This window comes from Girardinichthys multiradiatus, chromosome 2, assembly GCF_021462225.1.
Source record: "Girardinichthys multiradiatus isolate DD_20200921_A chromosome 2, DD_fGirMul_XY1, whole genome shotgun sequence".
Lineage (NCBI taxonomy): Eukaryota > Metazoa > Chordata > Actinopteri > Cyprinodontiformes > Goodeidae > Girardinichthys > Girardinichthys multiradiatus.
The window spans coordinates 25,479,500-25,499,963 of NC_061795.1; the positions used below are offsets into that span (position 1 = coordinate 25,479,500).

General features: G+C 41.0%; 3 protein-coding genes across 4 annotated transcripts; 1 reads left to right on the forward strand and 2 right to left on the reverse strand.

Moving 5' to 3' along the window:
- Nucleotides 1-275: 275 nt before the first annotated feature.
- Nucleotides 276-8,981, reverse strand: LOC124883503 (sodium/potassium/calcium exchanger 1-like). The gene is given in 8 exon segments (XM_047390615.1): nt 276-1,877; nt 1,975-2,132; nt 2,260-2,349; nt 2,436-2,511; nt 5,383-5,555; nt 6,631-7,319; nt 7,400-7,493; nt 8,940-8,981. Coding segments are annotated over 8 exon segments (1,557 nt in total). The 3' UTR covers nt 276-1,642.
- On the forward strand, nt 8,742-13,710 carry ints14 (integrator complex subunit 14). 2 transcript variants are annotated; one of them, XM_047390155.1, is made up of 11 exons: nt 8,742-9,333; nt 9,419-9,526; nt 10,938-11,093; nt 11,396-11,514; nt 11,622-11,764; nt 11,830-11,922; nt 12,083-12,227; nt 12,345-12,478; nt 12,701-12,858; nt 12,949-13,014; nt 13,092-13,710. In XM_047390155.1, the coding sequence occupies exons 1-11, from the start codon at nt 9,112-9,114 to the stop codon at nt 13,323-13,325; spliced, it is 1,578 nt and encodes a 525-aa protein (XP_047246111.1). In that variant the 5' UTR covers nt 8,742-9,111; the 3' UTR covers nt 13,326-13,710. The 2 variants fall into 2 exon arrangements, with proteins under 2 accessions (XP_047246111.1, XP_047246120.1); XM_047390164.1 differs by having other exon boundaries at nt 8,743-9,333; nt 12,740-12,858.
- hacd3 (3-hydroxyacyl-CoA dehydratase 3) lies at nt 13,706-20,457 on the reverse strand. Its single transcript, XM_047390173.1, has 11 exons — nt 20,319-20,457; nt 19,643-19,685; nt 19,473-19,546; nt 19,146-19,310; nt 18,915-18,960; nt 18,683-18,793; nt 18,455-18,582; nt 18,239-18,351; nt 14,450-14,556; nt 14,237-14,368; nt 13,706-14,143 (listed from the first exon to the last, which is right to left on the reverse strand). The coding sequence occupies exons 1-11, from the start codon at nt 20,394-20,396 to the stop codon at nt 14,067-14,069; spliced, it is 1,074 nt and encodes a 357-aa protein (XP_047246129.1). The 5' UTR covers nt 20,397-20,457; the 3' UTR covers nt 13,706-14,066.
- Nucleotides 20,458-20,464: the final 7 nt, after the last annotated feature.

Sequence of the window (20,464 nt, forward strand, 5' to 3'; positions counted from 1 at the left end):
AAGTGACCATTTTGTTCCAGATTGTTTTATTAGCCTTTCTTTTGCCGCGTCATGCACATGCAATTGCAGACCATTCATCATATTTAACACTAAATCGCCTCACAGGGATGTGCACATGTGCTGTGCACAACTGGGCTTGCACTGAAGCTACACTATATTTGTACTTGCACAGTCCTGCACTTAAATATTAATAAAGCAACCAGGAGTCAATCTTCTTTATCTAAACTTTCTGCTTTTTTTGCAGACAGCAAAATTTTAATATGATGAGTGAAATTTCTTAACACCTGCATAGAAAGCATGAACTGGCCCAGTTTAAGTCCAGACCGGTTTCAGACAACATGAGTGAAAATGTGAATATTTATATGAAATACAGAACAGTAGAAATAAATGTTAATTTGGAAGACAAAGGGACTTCCTATTTTTGCATTTGATGAAGAGCTTATCAAGACTCCCCAAGAAATGTTTAATCTTTAAATCAATATCTGCAAAACATTAAAAACATCAAATATATTTTTATGATTAATAACACACCAGGCATTTAAACATTTTTTTCCTCAGTATATGTCACAAATACAAATATACCTTGTTTAAAAACATCAGTAAAAATCTCAGTTTGGTTGTTAAGAGATGTTTGTTTAGGTATTTGTGCTATAAACCTTGAAAAGACAAATAAGAAAATCGAAATGTAGATTTACACAAAACCCTAAATCCCTCTGTTTTTATTCTCAGAGGAAGAAGAGAAAACAGCCCTTAAAAAGCATTTTCTTTATGAATGAACTTCTTATGCAACATTTGTTTTGTTTTTGAATTTTTGTCATGCCTAAATATTTAAGATCACATAAAATTTTTGAACTGACAAAGGTAACTGGAGTACATGCAATAAACAGTTTTCAAATTATGCATTTATTTATTGAGGGGGAAAAAGCTATTCAAGCTGAATCAATGTGAAAAAGTAATCACTGCTCTTTGTTAAATCATGAATTAACTGTGAATAACCCTTTTGTTTTTGTTCAGTTTCACCTTCCACGTCCACCTGGTTACTGCCACCCTATAGAATCAAGCTCTGCTCTGCTGCTTCAGGACCTTGATGACTTCCTGTAATTGAATTCTGGTCTTTACCAGAAAATTCTGAATGAAAACGTCATCTTATCAGTTTGTGACCTCAAGCACACTTGAGTTATGCAGCAAGATAATGCATGGAAGTACACCAGTGAGTCCATTTATGAATGGCATGGAATGGTTCGAAGGTTTCAGAGTGGCCTAGTCAAAATTTGGACCTAAACCCAATTGAAATGCAGTGGCATGACGTTAAACAGGCTAAGCATGATCAACGACTTTTCAATGTGGCTGAATTAAAGCAACTCTTCGAAGAACCGTTGGCTAAAATTCCTCCACAGCAATGAAAAAGACTCACTGCCAGTTACAAACACTTGATGGTATTTGCCCTCAATTAGGTTACAGAGCGATTACTTTTTCACAAAGTTTGTTAAAACTGCATCTACATAAACTTGGGGTATCTTACAGCTACAATACAGGAATGAATATTTAGGGAATTTTGTTTTTTTAACTCCAGTAGATGTAAGCATGGATCAGTTCTACACAGAAGCAGCTGAAAAATGCATAAACACATTTCAAGGTTATTTTACATACGGCAATTACAGACACCAAACAGCATCATGACCACAAAAAGAATGAAGAGAAGGACCAAGGTGAGGCCAAGCAGTTTCTTCATCCTCCACTTGTATAATATAATGAAGATGACAGCAGAGAGGAGCATGAGGAAGAGGAGAACACTGGCACAGAAGAGGCCTTTGGTCCTGACGGCCACAGGGGAGAAACCATGGATGAATGAGTAGAGGAGAGATTCTATTGGAAGGCTTCTGGATGAAATAACAGATTATTGTGGGATCGGTCAACTGTGCTCATTTGTATGATGTATTATCTCAGCCAGGATAATTCAGTCTATTAACTCACCTCACAATTATGTTGAAGATGTTACTGCCCATGTTACTAGACACAGCCATGTTTCCCAGGCCTTTATGGGCCACTATTACACTAGTTATGAGATCAGGACTGGACACCAATGCTCCCAGAAGTGTCACTGGACCCATGACACCAAATGTTTCATCCACCTTTAAAATATAAAAAAAAAATGCTTAGTGGGATTAAGTTAAAATTTCTGGATTTACAGCCTGAATAATTCAGTGCAAATTCTGAACCTTATTTATGTACAAAAAAGCTGTTTCAGGAGCAGTTGACCTGGTGAGTCCACCACATCACAAAGTAGAAGAAAACTCCAATCCAAACAATGGAAACTAGGTAGGTTAGCACAAAGTATTTTCTGGCTTTCTGTGAAACAAACACCAAAACACAAAATCACGTCAAGTATTAGGGCACAATTAATTGGAAAATCTAAAACATCCATCAGATCTCACCTGTTTGCGAACATCGGGAACTGTGAGCCACAGATGGAGGATGACTGGAAACAGGAAGATGTAGGCGGTGTCGGGGCTGGAGTTTTTTGTTATGTGTTTGATTGTGTTTTAGGTTTTATTCTAGAGGGTGGACAGGTCCGTGCAGACCCAGAGAAAGTAAAGGCTGTGCTGGAGTGGCCTGTTCCGGACTCTCGGAAACAACTACAGAGGTTTCTCGGCTTTGCCAATTTCTACCGCCGCTTCATCCGGAACTACAGCCAGACGGCAGCACCTTTAACTGCACTAACTTCCACCAAGGTCAACTTCCATTGGAACTCCGCTGCGGATCACGCCTTCCGTGTTCTACAGGAGAAGTTCGCCCAGGCCCCCATCCTCAAACTTCCGGATCCCTCCAGACAGTTCATTTTGGAGGTTGACATCCGACACTGGGGTGGGAGCAGTACTCACAACGTTCCTCTGATGATGACAAGCTGCACCCTTGTGGGTATTTTTCGCATCGGCTTAGCCAAGCTGAGTGGAATTATGATGTGGGTGACAGGGAACTCCTTGCTATTAAGCTAGCCTTAGAAGAGTGGAGACACTGGTTAGAGGGTGCCGTTCACCCTATCTTAGTTTGGACCGATCACAAGAACTTGGCTTGTTTACAGACTGCTAAAAGACTTAACCCAAGACAAGCCCGTTGGTCTCTATTTTTCACGGTTTAATCTAACCATCTCTTTCAGACCTGGTAGTAAGAACTCCAAGCCTGACGTTCTCTCCCGGTAGTTCGCACCAGATGAGTCTGAGAAGCTACCTGAACCCATTGTGCCCCCCACCTGGACCATCGGGGCAGTGTCTTGGGAGATTGAGGAACTGGTCTCCCGAGCGCTAAGAACTGAGCCTGACCCTGCTACGGGGCCAACCAACCGTACGTATGTCCCTACTGCGGTAAGGTCTAGGGTTATCCAGTGGTTCCACGCGGCTAGGTTCACTGCACACCCAGGGATAAGCCACACCATAGCCCTGATTAACAGACGTTACTGGTGGCCCTCTTTGCACCAAGACATCCGGGAGTGGGTGCTTGCCTGTACTGTCTGCTCTAGAAACAAGAGTGGTAACCAACCCCCAGCTGGTCTTCTACAACCTTTGAGCATCCCTAAGCGTCCCTGGTCTCGTTTAGCTCTAGATTTTGTAACCGGGTTACCCACTTCCAAGGGTATGACGGTCATTTTGACTATTGTTGACCGTTTCTCCAAGGCTTGTCACTTAGTACAAGCCTTGGAAAACCTCTTCGGCGTTACAAACTGCCAAACTTTTAGTCAAACACGTTTTTCGTTTACACAGTATTCCACAGGATATACTGTCTGACCGAGGGCCTCAGTTTATTTCCCAGGTTTGGCGACAGTTCTGTGTAGTTCTAGGAGCCAAGGTATCACTGACTTCAGGCCACCATCCCCAATCAAACGGACAAGTAGAAAGACTCAACCAGTAGCTCAAGTGCACACTTAGGTGTGTGACCTCCTCTGCCCCATTAGACTGGGCCGAGCATCTTCCTTGGGTTGAGTATGCTATTAACTCACAGGTCTCGTCTGCTACGGGGGTTTCCCCCTTTGAAGCCTCGTTAGGGTACCAGCCACCCCTGTTCGCTGCTGATGAGGTCGACGTGGTTGTTCCCTCTGTTCGCCATCATGTGAATAGATGTGAACAGATTTGGAGGCGAACAGTTCAAGCCCTACATCGTACGGCGGCCCAGAACAAACGTATCACTGACCGTAAGAGACGGCCAGCTCCTGTTTATCAACCAGGACAAAGGGTCTCGTTATCCTCCCGGGACATCCCTCTCAAAGCCATGTCAAAGAAGTTGTCACCTAGGTTTATTGGGCGCTATGTTATTGAGTCCCTAGTCGGCCCCTCTGCCGTTCGCCTCAGGTTGCTTTCCTCCTTACGAGTACACCCTACCTTCCATGTATCTCAGGTTAAGCCCTTAGTGGACTGTGGTTCTTGCCCTCCGGCCGAACACCCTCCACCCATCCTGGACCGGTCGGGACACCCGGTTTGGACTGTTCGTCACATTCTTGACTCCCGTCGGCGTGGACGGGGGTGCAGTTTCTGGTGGATTGGGAGGGTTATAGTCCCGAGGATCGCTCTTGGGTTCCCCAATCTTTCATCTGTGATCATACTTTGATTTCTGATTTCTTTGCTTCCCGTCCTTCTGCTTCTGGACCGCCAGGTGGCGGTTGTTGAGGGGGGAGTAATGTCGGGGCTTGGGTTTTTTGTTATGTGTTTGATTGTGTTTTGACTCCTAGTAGGCGCTAGTGCTCAGCAGTGGTGGAGACAGGTGTTTTCCATCCCGGTGATTGAGTCCTGGAGTACTTAAGCAGGAAGCAGCCAGCATCTCATTGCTGTGGTTTCATTCCCAAACTAATCTCGTTCCAAGGACCTTCCAAGGACTGAACCGGCAACTACCTGGAGGTTACCCAGGGTGGCCTCGGTGGCTTTGTTTCGCACTAGCTTCGTTCCAAGGACCTCCCGAGGACAGATCTACCACACACACCTACCCGTCGCTGAACTCTGGATTTTCCCCGGCTGGCTGCTTCCGGACTCTGAACTCTGGAGCTCATTCAACCTAACCTGTCCACCCTCCACCTCATTGCTGATGCTTCGCCTGCACTTTAAGCTTTAGCCCTTGTAACCAAGGAATCATCGGACTTACCATTGTTTCCTCCTTCACTACTTCTCCAGTCCGAATCCCTCTCCTCCTGGCGGATTGCCTACCCCCTCCTAGTAAGAAACATAACACATTTAAGTTCAGGTTTTGTTTACTGTGCCACTTACCTGTTGTTTCCCTTTACAGTTGTTCCTGCTCACCGTACTGCTCCAGTCACCTTAAATAAGCTTTTCAAACTTGTACCTGTTTCCCATGAGCGTGATTCTGCATGTGGGTCAGAGCCATACGCAACACTATGACAGGCGGCTTTTTCCCTGTGTGTTAGGCCAGTGCAAAGACAGAGGCTTAGCGCCTTCTAGCAATTTGCTCTCAACAAGCTTCTTGTCATTGTGGCCACCATTGTTTTCATTAATGCCATCTCCATCACAGTCTCCAGGGCCTTGTGCATCATCCCCACCTGCAGGAGCATACACCTGGGAGGGATTGTGTTAAACATTGTAAACAACAGACAAAAACTGAGTTAGGGTTGTCTCAATCAGGATATTTTGTCTCTGATGATCCGATTAATTTAATATTAGGCGTTTGTTGATACCAAGACCTAGTCAGATACTTCATCACAGTAAAGACCTTGCATTATATTTGTAGAAAAATACCGCAACATTTCATCAATATTGCACGGTCACATTTAGCATTATGATTATGTCCCATCTAACTCAAACACCAATGACTTTCATGTTGGTACAGTCTCTCACATGTGTTTTCTTAAGAGCAACATGTATGTGCATGTCCTTTGACACAGTTGGCAATTAGGCCGGGCTTTGCAAAAAGGAAGTTACATGGCTCATTGGAAATGAAGGAGACACAGAAAATCACACCCATAGAAACACTAACAAAAGGTATCAGGAACTAACAACAGGTATAAGGAATTTTAAAGTGATTGCTATTGGAGTCCCTGACGAAACCCCAATAGCAATCATTCCTACCTGCAACTATTCAGTTTTTTGTCACCAGCAATGGTAAAAGATTTGGATTTCAGATAACAAGAGAGAAAAGGGTGACTTATATTCTATATGTGTAATGAGCATGAAATAATAAAGACTCACTGTATGCAAGATCAACACAGGGTTAGCCTGTAAGCAGTAAGGCTTCCATGCAGTTAGGGCTACATTATATCAGGTCCAGCTGCTACTTGTTTAAATCCATAAACGTAAAAACCACACTTATCTTAATAATGTGTAATGAAGAGCCACTTTCAGCAAACAGATTCTGGACTATCACAAGTTTAATTATCCTTTGGAGATCAATTAACTATAATTCCAGAGAAAAAAACAATGTTCACTATTTTACATGTCGGAGGATTCAGCTGCAGTATTATGCAAATAAAATAAACTTTGAGTTGAGTTTGTGTGAAACTTTGCACCCAAACTCAAAAAACAAAAAAATAAGGGCAGAACAAAACCAGAAAATCTAAAAACACATTCTTCCTAATTTTGCAGTATCCAGCATAATGGAAATAATAATATCGGCCATCGAAGAAAATTGTTTTACCTCAAGAGGGCTCATCTTTTCACTTTTCTTCACAAATAAAACTTTCATCACTCTTTTGGTTTTCTGGAGTTGGCTCTTCAGCATTTGTTCAGCTTGAGCATTATATTTCAGAAAAATGATGTAGAGAATAAAAAAAGACACAAGTATCACATTTTCCCACCACTTGACAACATTATCCAAGAAGAAAAGCATCAGTAGGATGAAACTGAGCATGTAGAATGATAGGTCTCTGAAAAGTGGCCAGCAGGTTAGAGGAAGAACCTTCCCAGAAAACAAAGCACATGTTCCAGTCACAAACAGCATTCTAAAAGCTGCGTGGCCAGTAACTAATTCAATGTCCACAAATAAGTCATAGTAACCAGAGAGGATTAGGACTGACTTTACAAAAAACCATGGGATGGATCTTCCTGCACTCGTGAAGGTGGCTCCTACAACGTCATCTGAGATGGCCAACATTTCCATGACGACCCCCAGCGAAGGAACAAAGAACTAATCACAAACAAATAACAGTGACACCAAAACGTAGATTATTCCAAATACATGTAAGACCACCCATTCTCGTCTGCAATCCTCAACAGAAAAAAGATCATTAGGGTAAATCATGTTTGCACGTTGAGATTTAATAAGGGAAGCTGTAGGGATGGTGGAGTCACAGCAGGCTGGATCAGGAAGGTACCAGAGAAAATAATCTTAACCAGAATATACCACTGAGACCAGCTTCTGCTGTGACCAAGACTCCATCTTGTACCAAAAGGTGCTATTCACTTGCTTAGGTCTGAATGAATAATAGCAACGGAGAACTCAATCTTCTCAAAAACTCCAACTGTCTGATTTGTATTTGGGTCCTTGCCCCGTAGGAAAACCTGTTTATAAAGAAGAAAAAGTCTCAGGTAAATTAAACTAGCAGTTTGACAGCAGACCAAGATGCAACTTAGGCAATTAACCCTCAAATAACAATAACTGTAAATGGGCCGCCTGGTTTAGGATTGCAAAAAATGTGCAGTGACATTGCTCTTCTGCTCCTCTTTCCAGGACAACGTCAGCTTTCAGTGTCTGGTATTCAAAATGACTGTCTATTAAACATTATACTCTACCGTTGATCTCGTTTAACTATGCATATATTAACAGTGATAATAATGTTAAGAGCCTGAAATATCTGTAAAGTTCAATCTTATGTAAATAATTATAAAACAAATTATAGAGATTAAAAAATCCGGGATGGTATCCAAATGGATTTTCAGATTGCAAAATAAAAAGAAATAATAAAAATCTATGAGATTTTGTTATTAAGATAGGACCCTTCAGCAGGACTAGCAACAATGGCCCGTTTTTCCAGCAGTGAAAGAATTTCAACAGTTCTAAACTTGAGTTGTTGCGCAACTTCACCAAAAAGCCTTGGAATGAGCACAGAGTTGCTGAGCGGCCCCTGGTCGTTTCTTTCCTTCTGTTCCCTAAAATATGATGCAGAAGCAGGAAATCGCTCAGAGATCCTCAGGGTTCAACAGGCGTCGTGCGGTCACATACCCTATTTCGTAAGAGTTGACTGGGATCAGACCACAAACAATAGGAACTAGTTGCATTAAGAAAAAAAAATCTCGAATATATAAAAAGTCAATAAAAATGTCATCATTATTTATCTCCTCGTTTCATCAAAACGATACGGAAGCTCATTGCATTCACCAAAGACAAAAAATGGACATCTTTTCTCACCATTACGAGATCTGGGTCTCAGATTACCAGAAAAAAAAGATGTCTATTTTTTTTTTTTTTTTGTGAAAACAGTGAGCTTCCGTAAAAATACCTAACTACCAAGAGAAATAAACTAATGTCAGAAAGTAGACAGGTACACAACTGGAAGAGACGACATGGCAACGTGAGGGGTTTACAATGTGGGTTGGATTACGAAACGAGTCTAGTTGTTTTTTTTTATCTTTCTTTCTTTTTCCGCAAATCCGACTAAAACATTTCCGAATCGAAACAAAACAGCATGTAATATTTCATATGTCCATAAATTTTATTTTGGCTCAAACTTGATGTTTCCTTTTCATTACTTGTAAATTACTGTACAGATTTTGATAGATTACATAGGAACTATATATTGACAAATTGCTTCTCGGACAGAATTGTCGGTGCACTTAGAATACAGCAACACAAGCTAAACAACAAAAACGACTTGAGGAGTTTATTCATTTTTGTTTCTCATATTTGATTTTTTTAACTTATGGATTTATCCTTTTATATGTGATGAATAATATACCGAATGTTTCTCTTTAGCCGTTAGGTTGCAGAATGCTAACAAACTAGCTCACTTTAGCCCTTGCTAAACTGTCTAATTCAGCGTCTATGGCCATTAACGGGAGTCTTTTTGCTAACTGAAGCTTGGTGCTTTTCAGGGGGTTTGCAGTAAAACGTTAAATCGCACGTTCGGGAGCCGTTTAAATCAACTGTGTTATTTTGGATCTCGGTCAGCGGTGAGAAGAAATGCCTACGGTGGTCTTAATGGACGTGTCCCTGTCCATGACACGACCAGTGTCCCTGGATGGCAGTGAGGAGTTCCAGAGGAAGAACCTGGCTGTCCACGGACTCAACATGCTGTTTGAACATATGGCTTCCAACTATCGCTTGGAGTTCACCGCCCTGATGGCCTTCTCCTCCCTCTGGGAGCTGCTGGTGCCATTCACAAGGGATTACAATGCGTTACAGGTAAGAGCTGCTTCTGTCTGTAAAGTAAAAACAGCGCGTCTTCAGTATTTAAATAGTTTCTCTAATGTTTTGTTTTTGTTTGCAGGATGCACTTAGTAACTTGGAAGACTATGACAAAACTTGTCTTGAGTTGGCTCTTCAAGGGGTTAGCAGCGTTGTTCAGCAGGAGTGGGGCAGTGCTTGTCCCTGTCAGGTATTCAGCCATGCTCTTAATTTGTTTGGTGGATTTAAAAAGGTACTTTTGTTCATTCTGGAGATTTCCTGTTGGTAATGTGGATAGATAGTATCCACATTATATATTCAGATCTGTGCAAGAGAAAGCAGTTGCTCCATTTATTAAAATATATTGTCATGCGATAGAAAGAAGACTTTATTATTCATCTTTAGGAGTTCCTACCAGTGAAACTTTGATTCCAGGTTGTATCCCATAATTCAGAAAAGTACTCCACACCCACTCAACATCCAGTAAAAAAACAAAACAAAGCAAAGATGAACCCAAACAGCTCTGAGGATACCATCTCAGGTTAATATCAACCACAGTTTGCCCTCCTGATCAGTTTTTCTAGCCTGTAGGAGTCCCGTTTTTGTAATGCTACCTTCAACTGTGAGTACAATGGTATAAAAAAGACACTTTCTACAACATACTGGTAGCACAGTAAATATGATCTGATCTTTTATTAAAATATAAAGTTATGCAGGAAAAGGTTTGAAAAAAAAGGAGAGATCTTTACAAAATAAGGCACAAGAATCACAAATTTCCAGATTAAATTTAAAAGGTAAGTGCTTTTTTTCCTAATGTTACTCAAGTAAATGTAACGGAATACATGTAACTAAATATCTAATTAATATGGTACTAAATATCTCTGTTATGGTTGGAGTCATTTTCCAGTGGCATAACCCGATTTAAGCTGGGCTTTAACTGTCACACATTTGACTTTAAACTACTTTGGTATGTGGGTAACTTCATGTTCCACTTAATAACTGGATGGATATTATTGTATTGTTTAGCACATACTAAGAGAAAAAAATAGCATCACAATAACTTGTCATCCTGAAATAACAGTGATGGGCATTTCCAAACTGATATTACGGCTGGATCATTTGGTTTGGTTGTATTTTTGCTATCTGAAGTAATTCTTTACTGTTTGTTCCATAAGAGCATTTAACAAAACCTGCATTTATGTTTTTAAAATATTATTGAGTACAATTGTTGTCTACAGTTTAGCAGTGTGGTTGCACTACTTAATGTTACTGGGGAAATAAAGTTGCCTATTTGAGGTTTTTATTCTATGTATGGAGTAAATTATAGCCTAAAACACTTAAGAGATGAATTTGTTGTCATATTTCCCTCCTCTCTCATTAAAACTCTCAAACATCTGAGATCCATTAAGGGTACCTTTTTACATGAAATTTCATTTGAAGTAGTTCAAACTAACCTTATTCCAGTAACTATCACACCTACATGCCTTTTACATGCTATGTAATCATTTTTCAGGTAGTGAGTCCAAACCAGCACTTGTATTTGTACTCTTTCATTGTTTTCTTGCTGTTTCAGTGATAGTTCATCCATAACGGCTTATGCAGCTCCATCTTTTCTCCTGTAGGTGGTGCTGGTTACAGACGGATCTCTTGGGATTGGAAAGGGTTCCCTTCGCCACTCTCTTCAAACCCTGAAACTTCGTGGTGATGACAAAAAGTTTCCACTTCCTTTCCCTTTTCCCACCAAGATGTTCATCATGTGTATAGCCAATGCAGAGGAGGTACTGAAATGCACATTGGTCTGCATGTACCTTGGTTTTAAGTGATCACCAGTCTGAATCTGTAGGGATAAAATGGCCAAATGCCATAGAGATGCAAGGATCATGCCATAATTCAAGTCTAACTTCACAGCCTTTATCAAACTGCCCTTTTGTTGTCAACTGTTTTGTATATTTGAGTTTTTATACAGAATTGTGTCATTGCATCCACTGCTATTTGCAAAGCAAGATTATCTCGTGTGTCATATGTCAGTATTCTATTTGATAGATCCAAAAATGTGCACCTGTCTTTTGCTTTGTTTAAGTTGCAAATGACTGACACCATGGATAACCTGGAGGAGCTCCTTCGTCTCAGTGGAGGGGATGGACAGATCTTCACCGTGGACGGACTGCTTTGCATGAAGAGTGTACAAGCAATGTTTGGGTAAGGCTGTTATTGATTAGGGTTGCTCACTGTAGAGACCTTTTAGGTGTTCAATGTAATGTCGTTTAGTTCATTCATATGCTGAATGACGCATCTTTTCTTTCCAGGATGCTGATTGACCGAGCGTACTCTCCCTTCCACGCAGTTCTGCACTGCGGGAATCTGTCTTCAGACGTTCAGGTGTTCCCTCGCCCCGAGCCTGTGGTGGTGGACGAAGAGGTGGAGCCTATTCCCCGAGCTGTCAGCACAGGTACTTATCAGGCTCAGAAACGTTTCATTATAAATTAAGTATTCACAGATGTTTGTTTTTTTCAGATTTGGAAATTGTGGGCTTCATTGAAATTGCAGACATCTCCAGCCCTCCTGTAATATCCAGACACTTGGTTCTTCCCATTGCTGTGAACAAAGGTTGGTTTTGTTGCTCCAGTTGATTAAGTTTGTGTTTGTAGAAAGTCGCTATAAAAGAGGATGATTTGCAGAAATGCATTTCATCAACTATATAAAATTAAATTCCTGATTCATGTATGCTGTATGAGGTAGGGGCTGACACATTTGTACATAATTTCAGAAGTAGATGAAGTTGGTACAGGAGCCACCGATGAGCTTGAGGAGGAACCTTCAGCCAGCCAAATGGCAGGGAAAAGCCCAAATTTCTGTGTTCTTCTGCATGGAAGTCTGAAGGTTGAGGGGATGGTGGCTCTGGTCCAACTGGGGTGAGCCACAACAGTGCAGACCTAAATGACTTCTCCTACATTCATCTCCAGAAAATTATTTTTATTTTTGTTAACAGATGTCTGGATTCAGTAACCTCTATCCTGCTCTGATCACAGGCCGGATTGGTTTGGCATGCTGTACTCCCAAGCAGACAGCAAGAAGAAGTCCAACCTGATGATGTCTTTGTTTGAGCCCAGTCCAGATCCCCTGCCTTGGCTGGGCAAGATCTCACATCTGGGACCTGTTTCAGGTAACATTTTACTGCCCAGACATCAGTTTGCTTGATAATATTTAGTGTTCTTTTGTCCAAGTGATGTTTTTGAACTCTTGTGCAACTTTTAAACAAATGTGTTATTCACCAACGCTTGTATGGGTGAGTGACGTTATCTTAAAGGTCAAGGTTCTCCGTATGTGTGCATGATCAGTTAATGATTACTGATCGTTCTGCTTTGAACATGATATGGATCGACAGACTTCCCTCTGATGCGTAGTCATCTTTCTGGTGTCACAGAGGCTGCAGAAAATCCCTACGGAGAGGATGACAGTAAAAGCCCGTTCCCCGTGCAGCCACAGGTCAAACGAAGCTATGCTCAGAATGTCACCGTGTGGATTAAAGCCAGCGGGCTACAGGTGCAGCAAAAAACAATCTGTTCACTGTGTGCTGTGTTGACTACTGCTCAGAATATTTCCTGACAAGTGTTTCATGCTGTCATCATACAGACCGACGTTCAGAAGATCTTGAGGAATGCAAGGAAATTACCTGATAAAACTCAGACATTCTATAAGGTAGGTTAAGCAGAAATAATTCAAAGGAAACTATTTTTTCTAAGTAAAACATCTGATTCCTGTTTTTAATCTATCAGGAGCTGAATCGTCTGCGGAAAGCTGCCCTGGCTTTCGGTTTTTGGGAGCTCCTAAAGGGCGTGGCTGAACTGCTGGAGAGGGAGTGCACCCTGCTGCCCGACTCGACGCATCCTGATGCTGCTTTCCAGCTCTCCCATGCTGCACACCAGCTCAAACTAGCCAGTTCTGGTGACTCCCAGTATGCCGCTTTTGACCACAACATTGTCCCCATGCACACAGACTTCTCAAGCTGAGCCACCTTGTATTAACTGATTCTGAACCAGATGTGAACTGGAACCATACTGACCGGGCTTGTCCGAGATGTCATATGGGGACACAATTTATCTGAAATAATTCAGAAGGAAACCTTAAAAAAAAATCTTAGATGTACATATTGTTTTTTTTACATGTTTCTTTATACAATATATTTCCCAGATTGACAGGTAATTAAATTACTCATCATTCAGAATTTTTATTCAGTGCCATAAGTTATCAAAATGACAATTCAAGGAACATTTTGAATAATAAAGATGCATCCTGGGTCATAGCTGAGCTGAAAAAGTGAATTGTGTTTTAAAGGTCATCGCTTTATCTCAGACTTTTATGAGAAGGGTAAAATAAAGAAAACCATGCATTAGAGGATACTGTTCCCTCTTTATTAAAACAGTAATGACTGTTTATCAGGTGACAACAGCAAGGTTGTATATTCAGAGCCTGTTGCTGACAAATCATGTAAAAACACAGCAATCCTAAAAAAAACATCCAAGGGAGCAAATCCAAATCTGGTGAATGTGACCATGCAAGGATGAAATATCGCACAATCTGTGGAATGGTTATGCAAAAGATAGAGGATGTCTTTTTTAGAAAGACCAAAGAAGTTGTGGAAAAGAAAATAACTTTTTAAAATCCTGAACTGAATTAGTTTTGGGAGGTGAGGCTTTTAAAAAGTGTCCAGATGTAAGCAGGCAGCAGAGGCGTTTATTGTTGGTGCTGAATTAATGTGCCTTCCTCTTTTTGGTCTGGAATTGCTTTTTCCTCTGCTTGTAGAGATGCCGAAAGTTGATAAAAAGCCCTGAAGAGCAGAAAAAAAAGCTCCGTCAGTACTGAAAATACACATTTGATGAGGAACAGACTGTTGTGATTGACGTTCAGTTGTTGGCTTTACCCAAAAACATGAGGATCAGATAGGCATGCAAGACGTGAGAGAAGCTGATGGAAGTGCCGATGGCTTTCGGCAGAGGAATGCTGAAGAGTTTGGTTTGGACAAATATGGGAATGGACTGTATCACTGCAACAGCTATAAGGAATAAAAACATCAGTTGCATATCAATGTTATTGTTTAAACATATGAGTTACTCACACATGTGAACTAACTCACCTTCAGCTAAAACACCTAATGGGTAGAGTGGTATCCAGACTGTGTAGCGCAACCAAGTGAGAGTTTTCCACTTGGTGTTAAAGCAGCGCAGCATGTAAAATGGATACCTGAAATTAGAGCATGACATTGGCTTTACATAATGCTTGTTGGCTGACAGATTTGCATTTACAACAATACATCTTTGTAGCTGTAGCTTAAATAGCCTGTGGATAATGATTATCAAAACGAGAATAGTCTGTGCAGCTTGGAAACAACACATTACCTTAGCTTCTGTAAATGTAGATCCATAGGTCCTTTAAAAACTATGTGTGCACCTGTATCTTAATTAGAATATCATCAAAATGTTTACTAATGTTATACTTCAGTAATTCTGTTCTCTAAATGTTCTCTAGATTTATTACACACTTTAGAGCCAAAGGCATCTGCTCGTCTGCCTTCACACACGTGAACACGAGTGACAGCCCATTCACAGTGTTTTTTCTTATCAGTTCTGTGGAGTTTCAGATCTTCTAGAAAGGCTCTCCACAAAGTCTCGGAGTGCGTTCATGGGAATGCTTTACCATTCCTCCAGAAGAGCATTTGCGAGGTCAGGCACCGATGTTGGACATGAAAGGCCCAAAAATGTCCTGTTCGGTTGCAGCCCAGTCAGGTTCTTCTCATGTTAAACTCGCGTGTCTATGTCTTGTGGACCTTGCTTTGTGCTCTGTTGATGAGTCAAGTTGGAAGCGCCCATCGCCAAACTGTTTAAAATATCTTAGTATGCTGAAGGATTAAGAGTTCCTTTCAGTGGAACCGAGGGGCTAGACCCATTTTCTAAAAAAAACAAAAAGTCTACCCCTCACCATAATTCCCTCGGCACCAAACTTTATACTTGAAACAATGCTGTCAGACATGTTCTGCTCTCCTGGGCAACTGTAAAACCCAGATTTGTTCCCTCAATTGCAAGGCAGAGAAATTCACTCAGAGAACAAGTCTTCAATTCTCTAAAGTCCAGAGGCAGCATGCTTTAAACCACTTACTGACTCCTTGCATTGAACTTGAAGATGTAGCTGCTCTGTCATAGAAACCCATTCCTTGAAGCTCTCTACATACTGATCTGGAGCTAATTTGAGGGCCACATGAAGTTCAGTGCTCTGTAGCTTCAGATTTAGCAAAAAGTGACCTCTGCAGTCTATGCGCATCAGCATCCGCTGACTCTGCTCTTTAGTTGAGGGCTGATTTCACATTTGGACTTAATGCACGGGCAGTATCCTATCAAGGTACCACGCAGATGATTACAGAGCTCCTGAGTGTGACCCAGTCTTTCACAAATGTTTGTAGAATAAGACTGTCTCGAGCTGGAATTGATATACCTGTGTTTAGGAGAGTGATGGCAACACCCGAATTCAATGATTTGAGTGAAAACCTCTGGCTAAATATGTTTCTTTCTGTACTACTTTTGTTAATTTATCAGAAAATTAGACATCTACCAGAGACAAAATACAGATTTTTAAATACAGTAATGTTATGTTGTGAGCATGTTATGGCCTACACCATCATGGGTATGACCACTGACTTTACTGCTGACTGATAACGGTCTCCACAAAGAGGTAAGCCCCAAAAAGTATTTGGTAAAGAAGCTGGCTGTTCAGAGTGCTTTATCCAAGCATATTCGTAGAAAGTTGAGTGGAAGGTAAAACTGGTAGAAAAAGGTGCAAAAATAACAGTGGTAACTGCAGTCTTGGGGGCTATGCTAAAAAAACGTACTCGGACTCGTCGTCTTCCGCTCCATCCGGGACCGGGTCGCGGGGGCAGCAGACTCAGCAGAGACGCCCAGACGTCCCTCTCCCCAGACACCTCCTCCAGCTCCTCCTGGGGGAGCCCAAGGCGTTCCCAGGCCAGCTGAGAGACATAGTCCCTCCAGCGTGTCCTGGGCCGTCCCCTGAGCCACCTACCGGTGGGACGTGCCTGGAACACCTCCCGAGGAAGGCGTCCAGGAGGCATCCGGTATAGATGCCCGAGCCACCTCAACTTGCTCCTCTCTAAAAAAAACGGCCATTCAAAAATTTGGAAAAGATTCTGAAGGCGTGGACTATAGCTGGAATAAGTGCTTTAAGAACCAGGCTACACTGACATATTCAGGACATGACCTAATACTGTTGCATCCCTTGTTTTAATCCACTCCTAAACCAGTCAATCTCTGAAGTGTTCTTCCTCTGCTAAGTAGAAAAGGACTGGACTGTTGCTCAGCTCTCCAAAGTCCTTTTTTCAGATGAAAGTTAATTTTGCATTTCATGTTGAAATGAAAGTTCCAGAGTCTGGAGAAGGTATGTAGAGGCACAGAATCCAAGTTGCCATTTCATCTACCGGAGTTGGACAACAGCTATTCATCCATGAAGGAAGCTTTAAGACACCTCATGCCTTCCTCTACTGACGTACTTTATGGAGATGCTTATTTCACTTTCCCACACGACTTGGCACCTGCAGTCACTGCCAAAAGTAATGTAATGACCATGTTTCCTAGAGAACCTATGGGTATTATCAGGAGGAAAATAAGACATCAAACCCACTAATGTAGTGAAGCTGAAGGAGGCTATTAAAGAAACCTGGACTTCCGTAACACCTCAGCTGAGCCACAGGCTTATCGTGCTCATGCCGTGGGTCGTAATGCTCTTAGAGACTGAACTAATTTTCATTAGCTTTCAACCATAATGTTCACTAAAATAAACACATGAAATGCCAACTGTGTTTCCTCACCTATCCACATCATTGAATTCAGGTGTTCCATTCACGATTGCAATGGGTCTAAAAAACAAATCTAGGAACTGCTGTAGGCATGGAGACTCTTTCTACAAATATTTGTGAAAGAATGGGACATTCTCTGGAGCTCATTGAAATCCAGCCTGGTACTGTGATAGGATGCCACCTGTGCAATAAATCTAGTCATGAAATTCCCTCGCTACAAAATATTTCACAGTGAATTGTTAGTAGTGTTATAAGTAAGTGGGAGCGATTGGGAACAAAAAAAGAAACTTGAGAGCACTTCATGCTTCCCTCTGCTGACAGGCTTGATGGAGACGCTGATTTCATTTGCCAGCAGGACTTGGCACCTGTCCACACTACCAAAAATACCTGAACCCCGTAGAGAATTATTGAAGCGTTGACAAGAGGAAGATAAAAAGACACTAGTTCCAATGATGAAGATGAGCTGACAATTGCTGTTAAAAAAAAAACCTGAACTTCCTTTTTATTTCCCCATGGGTCTCTTTCAGGCATACCGTATTGAGAAGCAGGTTGCCTACGTGTGCCAGGACAGTTTTCCTATACAAATTGGATATCTCAAGACAGATTCCTAATTGATTGACTTTATTAAATCAGGACTGCATCCAGCTTCAAATTAAGCAGGCTACGTTATATACTAACTTGGATTATTTGTGCGTTGGTGCATATCCAGAAACCTGGACTTCCTTAACACCTCAGAGGCTGTTCACCTCCATTATTCGCCTCATTGATGCAATATTTCATGCCAAAGGAGCCCTGGCCATGTATATAATGCTGTACTGTGCACAGACTTTTTAGTCTGCCAACATTACTGTATTAAAATTTATTTTTTGTTTAATATTAGAAATATTAGGGAAACTAAACTTTGTGTTTTCATTTGCTGCAAGCCCTAATCATCAAGATTACCAGAAATACATTTTTTAAATATACCACTAAGTGTGAAATGAATAATATAAGCGTTTTACTTTTTATACTGAAATAAATTAACTTTTTATTTATTCTAACTTCATGAGATGCACCAGTGCTTACCTGAAAATCTCAATGGCGCTCCACAGATAGAAAACAAAGAACACAACTGGCCGGTGTTGCATTTCTTCCAGGCTACCAAAAATGATAAAGAGGACAAAATTCCTTCCAACTACCTACCATAGAAAGAAAGAAAAAAAGCCTCAATTAGTTCTTACACGCTCCCAGTGAATTTGTAATTATCTGTTTGTAATCCTCACATAAAGGAATGAGCCATACCTGTATGAGAGTGGGAATAACGCCAGTTCGGACAAAACCAAAAGCAGCATTCAGCACCTCAACGGAAGCCAAGATCTGGCAGAAGAACATCACATCCGATATAGTGTGAAACGTGTCATAGAGTGAATCTGAAATTAGATTTAGACATTGAAGTTAATGATCAAAAAAGACCACAAAAAAAAAAAGGAACATGCAGAAAGAAAGTTATGCTACACTAGTATTTCTGACCTTGGCCGAAGATGAAGAGGCGTACAGTCATGTTGACAAAGATCCATGAAAATCCGAGAAACTGGATCAGGTTGTAAACAAACAAAAAGCTTGTTTTCAGGCTAACGAACCCTGAAACATAAATAAAACATTTTATCTATGTTACCAAAAATGTAACAAGGTAATATTTTAAGAAATATGTTTAATATCACCTGACAGAAAAAATAGTCATATTACCAGTATTCATTATTACCTTCTTCTGTATGCCTCACAGCCTTCAGCCTGTTCCTTTTCTCCTCCTTATCAAAATTCAGAGAAAAAATAAGAATTACTTACGAGTAATCAAGACTTTGTTTTTTCTAAAGAGAAACTTTTTCACTTTCAGCAGAATAAACATTTTGACATGTTTAAAACAGCTGTAGAAAGAAGTATTATGCAAACAAAAACAGTCTGGATGACAGTAAAAAATCCAATTTTGACTCACCTTTTCCCGGATCTCCATCTCGGCGTCCGACTCCTCCAGCCAGCGGTTGAAGTCTGGTACCAGGAAAACCGGTTTGCGCTCCTGGACAGTCAGCCTTTCCCACCAGCCTCGCTGCTCTTTCCGCACTGTGATGTTTACCTGCCGCTGTGTGGACTTGTGACTCACCTGGATGCACAAATTATCAAAAGTCAAAGTGGGAAAAAAGCTAAACAAATAATAATAAGAAACACTACGATTACAATATATAGGCCCTTGCAGGCTTACTGCATGGGCCTAAAAATCTCAAAGTTGTCAGAAAGAACGACAGAATTTAAAATAAATGTATACCTCTGACTTTACTGGTAAAAGGAACTCTAATCTGAACTCGTATTGATGCTGTCCTTTAGCGCCATGCCCCAGAGCTGCAGAAAGTATGCAAAATAAAGTTACTAATCATGTGCTTTTTAAAAACGTTTGTATGAAAACTGTATTAAGGATTTAAAAAAAACTATTCTTACCTTGAAACTGAAGGACATTCTCACGCACTTGGACACCAATATTCTGCAGAAATACAGATAGTCAGCACTTCCTTGTACTGAATGATAATTTAGGCATCATTTGTCTTCCTGTTCGAGGACAATAATGCTAAAATCATACAGAAGTGATAAGTCAGTCCTGAACGCAAGATAAAACTACCTTTTATAGTCCAAAACATTGCTGATATTTTATTTTATTGTTAGAAAACTCTTTGTAATAGAAACAGTTGTTTTACGCCGTTTCCGCCCCGGATCTGCTCTATTTGACGTCTATCTCACTAATAAACAGCGCAAGAAGTTGCAGCTCTTTAGAAATACTTTTTGTGAATCCTGAAGGGCGACTGTGGCAGAGACTGTGAAGCGGAGAATCAACCGACAGAGGTTATTTCAGGGTTTATTAATCCATGTAACCACCCAAACATTTTCAGCCCTGATGCCCAACCTCATTATTCTGCACAAATAAGAACATGTTTGGTGGGACAATAACAGAGAGAGCTTTGTAAAGAGGTCCTATCACCTTAACTAATCTCCGTATTTATGTATTTATGTACCAGAATGCAAAACAGCCACCTTCATTTGCATTTATATTTTAGCCTCGGAGGTATGAAATAAAACTCAAAGAGCGCTGCTGAGAGGACGACAGGTGGGCTGAACTCACCACGGCGTCTGTCAGCTCCACACGCAGGTAAATCTCATCATGGCGTTGTGCCCAGTAAACAAGAGGCGTCAGCGTCATCGTTAAGGTTACGAAAAAAGCTTTGCTTCAAACAAAAAATCACTGGAGGAAATGAATGAAGTCCCCTT

Coding starts and splice junctions, on each gene's coding strand:
- ints14 (XM_047390155.1), top strand. CDS start 9,112: ATGCCTACGGTGGTCTTAATGGACGTGTCCCTGTCCATGACACGACCA. Junction 11,923..12,082: donor TCCCATTGCTGTGAACAAAG/GTTGGTTTTGTT, acceptor ACATAATTTCAG/AAGTAGATGAAGTTGGTACA. Junction 13,015..13,091: donor AAACTCAGACATTCTATAAG/GTAGGTTAAGCA, acceptor TTAATCTATCAG/GAGCTGAATCGTCTGCGGAA.
- hacd3 (XM_047390173.1), bottom strand. CDS start 20,396: ATGACGCTGACGCCTCTTGTTTACTGGGCACAACGCCATGATGAGATT. Junction 19,547..19,642: donor GAATGTCCTTCAGTTTCAAG/GTAAGAATAGTT, acceptor TACTTTCTGCAG/CTCTGGGGCATGGCGCTAAA. Junction 14,144..14,236: donor TCTGATCCTCATGTTTTTGG/GTAAAGCCAACA, acceptor TCTGCTCTTCAG/GGCTTTTTATCAACTTTCGG.